The sequence below is a fragment of the Chrysochloris asiatica genome, unplaced genomic scaffold (assembly GCF_000296735.1).
Source record: "Chrysochloris asiatica unplaced genomic scaffold, ChrAsi1.0 scaffold00154, whole genome shotgun sequence".
In the NCBI taxonomy this organism is placed as follows: Eukaryota; Metazoa; Chordata; class Mammalia; order Afrosoricida; family Chrysochloridae; genus Chrysochloris; species Chrysochloris asiatica.
In genome coordinates this window covers 1,946,275-1,955,448 of record NW_006408672.1, presented here as the reverse complement: position 1 = coordinate 1,955,448, position 9,174 = coordinate 1,946,275, and the positions used below count along the sequence as shown (strand labels likewise).

General features: G+C 40.3%; 1 protein-coding gene across 1 annotated transcript in view; it reads left to right on the top strand.

Moving 5' to 3' along the window:
* Positions 1-9,174, top strand: part of PDE9A (phosphodiesterase 9A) — a 171,424-nt gene that overhangs the window by 98,188 nt on the left and 64,062 nt on the right. The window contains exons 4-5 of the mRNA XM_006870848.1: positions 4,560-4,614; positions 5,575-5,645. Coding sequence (XP_006870910.1) covers positions 4,560-4,614; positions 5,575-5,645 — 126 coding nt within the window. The remainder of the gene's footprint in view (positions 1-4,559; positions 4,615-5,574; positions 5,646-9,174) is intronic.

Genomic DNA, 9,174 nt, shown 5'->3' with positions numbered 1-9,174 from the left:
AGTTCAAGCTCACCAGCTGCTCCTTGGAAACCCTATACAGGGTCACTATGGGTCGGAACCAATTTGACTGCACATAACAACAACAACATTCATATGTCATGTGCTCTTTCTTTTTTCCTTTGTCAGTCTTGCTATAGTTTTTTCAAGTTATTGGTCTTTTTAAAAATCAGCTCATTGTGTCATTTATTTTATTTTCCAGTTCATTGGTTTCTGCTCTTATCTTCATTTTCCCTCCTTCTTGGTTTGCTTTGCTTTGCTTTTTGTTGTTGAAGTCCAAAACTTAAGCTTACTGATGTGAGACTTCCTTTTTTCTCATGTAAGATTTATTGCTATAAATTTCCCCCTTGGTAATACTTTAACTGTTTCCCACAGCAAGTTGTACTGACTTTTTTTTTTTTTAAATTCATTCAGCTATATGTATTTTTTAATTTAATTTCCATTGAGACTTTCTCCTTGACCTGTGAATTATTTAGAAGTATATTGTTTCATTTTCTAGTATTTGACATTTTCCTATTCTCTTTTTGTTATTGGTTCCTCGTTTGATTCTATATTTTGGTCAGTGAATGCAGTCTGTATGGTTTCAGTTCTTTTAGACTTTTCAAGGCTTTCTCTATGACCCAGGAGATAGTCTATGTTATATACCCTTTATTGTTGTTGTTGTTGTTAAGCACCGTGGAGTCAGTTCTGACTCATAGTGACCCTGCACAGGGTTTCCGAGGCTGTAAATCTTTAAGGGAGCCGAATGCCTCATCTTTCTTCTGTGGAACTGCTGGTAGTTTCAAACTGCCGACCTTCAGGTTAGCAGCGTGATTCGTAACCACTACACTACCAGAGGTGCTTGAAAAGAGTGTGTATTTAGGTTCTGTAATTAGGTGGAGTGTTGTATAAATGTTGATAGTTTGATGGCATTTTAAATTTATCACACAAGAGTAGGAGATTAACTTTTTTTTTTTTAGATTAACCCTTGAAAGTTATGTGATACATTCCTTTTGCTAAAGAGTTCAAAATAAGTGATCTAGAATCCTGCTATAACATCACTATGTTGTTGTTGTTGTTATTGTTAAGTGGTGTTGAGTTGGTTCTGACTCATAGCGACCCCGTATAGGGTTCAAACTGACCTTGCAGTCCAGCACATTAACCGGCTGCTACTGGTCCTTTTCAGTGGCATCTGCTTCTCTTCTGTGCTGGATACAATCCTCTCATGAAGGTACAGGCTGGGCACCAGCCAGCAGCATAACATATGGCTCTCTGAAAGTTTCTCAGTTGACATGTAAATTCAACCACTAAACAAACATAATTTGTCATCTGTGACTCAAGACACAGAATGTGAAACTTGAAAGGAAACATGGGTCATATAGTTCTTACCCCTTCATTTGGCAGGTACAACTATTAAACTAACCAACAGGTTAGTTTAATAGATTAATTATGTTTTCTTGATCTTTTTATGAAATCCAAAATGTTACAGAAAATATATAAGATTGTTGTTGTTGTTGTTGTTAGGTGCCATTGAATCGGTACTGACTAGGGAGAATCAAAAATAAGTAAGTCATCTTATTTATACCAAATCAGTTGGCATCGAGTGAACTCCAACTCAGGGTGCTCCCATGTATGTCAGAATAGAACTGTGCTCCATGGAGTTTTCAACAGTGAGGCTTCAGAAAGCACATCCCCAGATCTTTCTTCCACAGCACCTTTAGAAGGACTCAAACCTCCGATCTTTCAGTTAGCGGCTGAATGCATTAGCTGTCTACACCACTTGCTGTTATTGCTGGTGGTGATGGTGTTAAAGTGCTGTTGAGTCACTTCTGACTCATACAACCCTGTGTAGGGTTTCCAAGGAACAGCTATTGGGTTTGAACCATTGACCTTATAGTTAGCAATTCAATGCTTATCCTTAAGCACTGCACCAGGACTTGCATCATATTTATATATAGTCATATATAGTCTTATAACCAAAAGATAACTACTTTTACTACTTTGTAATATACCCTCTCAATAGGTTCTCAGAAATGGGATCTACATTACTATTTTGTCATCTGATTCTTTTTACTGTAACAACAGACATGAACGTTTTTTAAGATACCATTTTCTAATAGCAGAATACAAGGGGGCTTCAAATCGTTCTTAGGAAAATTCCATTATCTTTCATTTCACTTTTAGGTGTAGAGTCAATATACAAGATACATGAAGCCAAAACTAAGCCTTTTGTAGATCCTCAATGTTTTCAGGTCTGAACCACTAATGGCCAACTGAAGCCAGGAAGAAAAGTCTCCATTGCCAAGAGTATGTTGCTGTTACATTGTTCATTGCGATGCTGTTGGCTGGGTACAGCAGAACAAAACATTGACTGGGTCTGCCCTGTCTTCATGACCATTTGTGTGCTCAAGTCCATTGTTTTTGTTGTTGTTGTTGTTGTTAGGTGCCATCGAGTCGGTACCGACCCATAGTAACCTTATGCACAGCACAACAAAACCCTGCCCGATCCTGGGCCAACCTCACTGCTGTTGCCATGCTTGAGTCCATCGATGCTGCCACTTCGCCAATCCATCTCATTGGGGGTCTTCCTCTTTTTCTCTGACCCTCCATCTTACCAAGCATGATATCCTTCTCCAGCAACTGTTTCCTCCTGACAATATGTTCGAAATATGAGAGACGAAGTTTGGCCATCTTGACCTCCAAGGAGCACTCTGGCTGTACTTCTTCTAAAATGGATCTATTGGTTCTTTTGGCAGCCCATGGCACTTTCAATATTCTCCTCCAACACCATTACTCAAAAGCATCGATTCTTCTACTGTCTTCCTTATTCACTGTCCAGCTTTCACATGCATATGAGGTTATTGAAAATACCATGGCTTGGGTCAGGTGCACCTTAGTCCTCAAGCTGACATCTTTGCTCTTCAACGCTTTAAAAAGGGCTTGTGCAGCAAATTTGCCTAATGCAATATGTCATTTGATTTCTTGATTGCTGCGTCCGTGAGTGTTGATAGTTGATCCAAAAAGAATGAAGTCCTTGACAACTTCAATCTTTTCTCCGTTGATAAGAATGTTGTTTATTGGTCCAGTGGTAAGGATTTTTGTTTTCTTGACATTGAGATGTAATCCATACCAAAGGCTGTGTTCTTTGATCTTCATCAGTAAATGTTTTAAGTCCTCTTCACTTTCAACAGGCATGGTTGTATCATCTACATATCACAAGTTGTTCCTGAGTCTTCCTCCAATCCTGATGCCACATTTTTCTTCATAGAACCCAGCTTCTCGGATGATTTCTTTAGCATACAGGTTGAATAAGTATAGTGAAAGAATACAACCTTGTTGCACATCTTTTTTAATTTTAAACCATTCAGTGTTCCCATGTTCTGTTCAAACAACTTCTTGGTCCATGTACCGATTCCTCATGAGCACAATTAAGTGTTCTGGAATACTCATACTTCTCAATGTTGTCCATAGCTTGTCGTGATCCACACAATCAAAAGCACAGGTAAACATCTTTCTGATATTCTCTGCTTTCAGCCAAGATCCATCGGACATCAGCAATGATATCCCTCGTTCCACGGCCTCTTCTGAATCTGGCTTGAACCTCTGGAAGTTCTCTGTCAATGTATGATTGTAGCCATTTCTGTATTACCTTTAGCAAAACTTTACTCGCCTGGGATATCAAAAAGATTGTCCGATGATTTCCGCATTCCATTGGGTCACCTCTCTTTGGAATGGACACAAATATGGATCTCTTCCAATGAATTGGCCAGATAGTTGTCTTCCAAATTTCTTAGCAGAGTTGAGTGAGTGCCTCCTGTGCTGCCTCACTTTGTTGAAAGATTTCAGTTTTGATTCCATCAAGTCCATTGTAGCCACCGTGTATTCTGAGTGCTTTCCAACCTAGGGGACTCATCTTCCAGCATTGTACTGGATAATGTTCTTCTGTGAAGCATACCTAGTCTATCTTAGTAGCATTTCTGAAAAAAGAACTATGAGCATCTATCCCTCCCTCTGAAATATCCACTGGGTATGACCAGGAAACAAGAAAACAAGTGGGTTATATGCCACCTGGGACTTGAACCTTACAGAATCAGCAGCCCAGCCCAGTTTTACAGGCCAGGCAACAAAAGAACAAATTTACTCAACCAGACTTGCTTCCTCTCTATGGCCTTCCATGAAAAAAAAACACCATGTTTTGAACTTGAGATATGTTTTTAGTTTGTCATGGCATTTGCCACCCATAAAATACACCAAGGCACCCAGTGAAAACTTTCCATAGGTTGCAACCACATCCTGCCTGGTTTTACAGTTAGTAGCAGCAATGGAAGGACCACGGGCCTTGGACACTCTGCTGAGGCTGGTGCAGTCAGATAGGAAAGGGCATTTGAGGTAGACAGCAAAAGCCTCTACCCAGGGGAGCCCCAGATAGTTGACAGCCAGGTGTGACTGTCACTCCAGGTAACCTAGGCAGCTCTTCAGTCACTTGTTGATGGCATGTCCTCAGAACACACAGGATTTGGGTCTCTAAGGCCCACAGAGGTTTATCCTTATCTATGTTCCACCTGTCTGTTTTCCATTTGCAGAGAAAGAAGAATTAATCCAGAGCATGCTGACCCAAGTTGCCGAGCAGTTCTCAAGGTACAGAGCATCTTAAATGCAGAATAGCATGCTTTTTGGGAGGCATGTGCCTTGCTCCAAGCCTGGTAGGAGAAACTGCCTTTAGTTGGAAACCTCATATTGTATCAATGCCTAAGCCGACTTAGATGAGGTCCAGGAAAGACTCACCTCTATCGAAGACCATGTCAAGTGGGCACTTTGAGAATAAGGCAAGAATATTCTCTGCTGTCTCTTCTCTAGTTCTTATTACAACCTACAAGAATTGACACTGTTATATTAAAAAAAAAAAATAGTAATAATGATAATAACAAATCTTGCTTTTAAAAATAAGTTTTCTCACTGAGATTATGTGTCGATATGGGACTTCCTTCTCATTCTGAACTATATATATCTTGTCAACTCTGAAGAAAATATTTTCCATTTCTCAGAGTAATTTCACGGTGTCATGTGATTCCCTCTGATAATTAAAATGGGGAAAAAGGGCACAATTAAAGCTCAAGATATGCTTAGCTGAGTGGATTGGTACCTTGAGATAGCACACAAGCCCCTTAAAGGTTGGCTGTGCTCAGGAGAGCAGGGTCCAAGGCCTGGGCCGGCTTGAGCTCAAGAACAGAAGGATTGTGTCCTTCCCAGGAGCGTAAACTCACCGCGCAGGCGTGGAAAAGTCAAAGCACCCACCAGAAGAGAGCAACTGTGTGCTTCTCTTTCACAAATTACCTCATTGATGTATTTTAGGGGTCAATGTCTCTTTGGTATTTTAAGGGTGAATGTCTCTTTGCCCCTCACTCCCCCCACCCAACAATATTGTCAGTCCTTTTATAAGCAATTGCTGGCTTACCCACCCCCTCAGGCACCCTCCTGTGTTCTCACCCACTTTAGGAATTCAATAGACCTTTGCTGAGTTGTTTTTAAATCAGAGAGTTTTATAGATCATGTTTTGTTTTGTGTGTGTGTGTGGGTTTTTTTTCTTCCCGTTCCTAGAGCATTTAAAATCAATGAGCTGAAAGCTGAAGTTGCAAACCACTTGGCCATGCTAGAGAAGCGAGTCGAATGTGAGTAGGTCTTCATTTCCCTTTTGCTTCTTAGATTTTCTAACCTCTATTGAAATTAACCATGTCAGACAGTGACAAGGTTGGCAATGAAGGGAAAGCCTGGAAGGTAAGTCTTTTCCTTATGAAATGCTTAAAAATCGCCTTTGCTGGTAACAAAAGTGAGGATGGTGACTAATCTTTTTTATGTAAAAGTGGCATGTTGTTGTTGTTAAGTGCTGTCGAGTCGAATCCGACCCATAGCGACCCTGTGTAGGATATCCAAAGAGCAGCTGGTGAGCTTGAACCACAGACCTTGCAGGTCAAACGACTTTGCTGTCTGGCGTTTGGCATAAGCACATACTAAAATCTTGGATCAGTACAGAAGAATCCAAAATGGAAGCTCAAGGCTTTCCAAAGGCAGCCTCTTGGCAGAGGAGCTCCTGTTGAGTCCACGTGTGTGTTACCTTTTCACCTAAATGATAACATACTGTGCTTACCAACCCACACCCTTGTGGAATACGTCCATTAATTGTTACCTCGTGGTTTCCAGCCACCACAAAAGGAAAGCAGGAATGCTCTGAGTTAATAAGCAAAGGAGAGTCAATTCAAAGCTAGAGTCAGTTACCCAATAGCTAAAATTCTGGGTGTAAAACCCTTTCCAATTCCCCATACACTATGCCCGCAGCCTACAAAATAAGGGGCAATGTCTGATCTCCACATGTATCCCTATTTTGCATTTAACAGCAAGAAAAGCTGTTGGTCAGTGGCAGGCTGATGTTAACTATTAAATAAAACCAGTCATCACTGTGTCCACTCCAACTCCTGGACTGCGGCTCCATGGGTTTTCAATGGCTGATTTGTTTTAGAAGGAAATCACCAGGCCTTTCTTTCCAGACACCTCTGGGTAGACTGAATCCTCCAACCTTTGGGTTAGCAACTGAGCAGAGTAACTATTTCCAGAACCCAACAATTAAATAAGTCACTATTAAGGATTGAGCTGTGTACCTCCAAAATATTTGTTATAATAGATCCTAGCCTCTATATCATTGGTTATTGTCCCATTTTGGAAGGGATCGTTTTTGTAATGAAACAGGATTAGTGTAGGGTACATCTTGAGTCGATCTCTTTTTATAAAAATTTCTTATTGTGAATTGAGTGAAGGTTTACAGAGCATGTTATCAGTGTTACATTCAACAAATCATACACATTGTTTCATGTCATTTATTACAAACCCCTCCTCAGTGTAACATGATTTATCCCACTTCCTCCCTGTGTTTATTTCCAATCCTCCTTCTTTCCAAACCTTTATAAATTTTGTCCTTGGGTCTCTTGATCTCAAATGAGTGATCATTCCATGGTAAGCATGTTGTTGTCCCCTATATACCTACCCATTGCTTGGCTAAAGAGTAAACCATGGAGGTAAATTCAGTTCCGTACATAAGGGGTGGCCAAAGATCAGATCGTTTTAGGGTTCCACCAGTCTCTATCTAACTAGTAAACCTGATCTTTTTTATGATTGTGAGTTTTGTTCCACTTTTCTCCCACTCTATCCAGCCCCTTGTATGTATGTAATCAGAGAAGTTAGTACTGGTGGCTGGACACCATCTAGTTCTTCGGGTCTCAGGGTTGTGGAAATGGTTGCTCAAGCGGTCCACTAGGCCATTGAACTAATTTTTTTGCAAGTGACTTTAATTTTCATCATTGAGTTGATCTCTTCTGAGATGTAAGAGAGAGTAAATAAAAGGTAGTAAGCAGAGATGGGGGAAAGACAGGCCAAACCACATGAACATCACCCAAAAGCAGAAGCTTAAAAAGATAAAGACTGAGAGAGAAAGCTCCCCCTAGAGGTGTAGCATCCTGAATTCAGACTTCCAGTCCCCTAATCTGTGAGAGAATAAGTTTCTGTTAAAGGCATCCACCTATGATATTTCTGTTATAGTAGCATTAGAAAACTAACACAGTCACCAGATGATGCGTCTAAGAAAAACAAACAAACATGAGCCCATTCAAGGGTCATGTTGTTGTTGTGAAGTGCCATCGAGTCAGTTCCAACCCATAGTGACTCTGTATAGGGTTTTCAAGGAGCAGCTGGTGAGTCTGAACTGCCAACCTTGTGGTTCAAACCAACCTTGTGGTTGTGTGCTTATCCTACAGTGTCACACATACGAGCACCAAAAAAATCTCTGACTGGTTTGTATTTAAATAATTTTCTGAATGTCTCTTTATGTCTTGTATGAATTTCTTGAAATTTTTCAAGGAAAACAAATCAGGATTATGTAAAAGCCAGTTCATCTCAATAACTTGAAGCCTGATCTCTAGGCTGTTGTTGCTGTTGTTAAGGTGCCATCAAATGGGTTCCAATTTATAGTAACCCTGTGCACAATAGGATGAAACTTTGCCCAGTCCTGCATCATCCTCAGTATCGTTACGCTTGAGCCCATTGCTCCTACCACTGTGCCAGTCCATCTCGTTGGGGTCTTCCTCTTTTTCTCTGACCCTCCACTTTACCAAACAGGATGTCCTTCTCCAGGGACTGTTCCCTCCTATCGTATGTACAAATTAAGAGAGAAGAAGACTGGCCATCCTGGCTTCTAAGGAGCATTCTGACTGTACTTCATCCATCACAGATTGGTTTGTTCTTCTAACAGTCTATGATACTTTTAATATTCTTCTCCAACTACGTAACTCAGATGCATCAATGCTTCTATGGTTGTCCTTATTCATCGTTTAACTTTCGCAAGCATATGAAGCTACTGAAAATACCATAGCTTGTGTCACATGCACCTTAGTCCTCAAACTGACATTTTTACACTTTAAAAAAGATCTTGTGCAGCAGATTTACCTTGTCGGATTTCTTGACAGCTGTTTCCATGAGTGTTAATGGTGGAGACAAGCAAATTGAAGTCTTTGACAACTTCAATCTTTTCACCATTTATCATGATGTTGTTTATTGGCCCAGTGGTGAGGACTTTTGTTTTCTCTACATTGAGGTGCAACCAATACTTAAAGCTGTGGTCTTTGATCTTCATCATTAAATATTTTAAGTCCTCTGCACGTTTAGCAAGCAAGGTTGTCTCCTTTGCATATCACAGGTTGTTAATGAGTTTTTCTCCACCCCTGATGCCAATCTTCTTTATATAATCCAGCTTCTCAGATTATTTGCTCAGCATATGCAGATTGGATCAGTATGGTGAAAGAATACAGCCCTGGCATACACTTTTCCTAATTTAAACTATTCAGTGTCCCCTTCTTCTGTTCAAATGATTGCTTAATGCAATGTGTCGTTTGATTTCTTGACTGCTGCTTCCGTGAGTGTTGACGGTTGATCTGAGAAAAATAAAGTCTTTGACAACTTCAGTCTTTTCTCCATTGATAAGAATGTTGTTTAAAGTCCAGTGGTGAGGATTTTTGTTTTCTTTACATTGAGATGTAATCCATACCGAAGGCTGTGATCTTTGATCTTCATCAATAAGTATTTTAAGTCCTCCTCATTTTCAGCAAGCAAGGTTGTATCATCTGCATATCACAAGTTGTTAATGAGTCTTCCTCC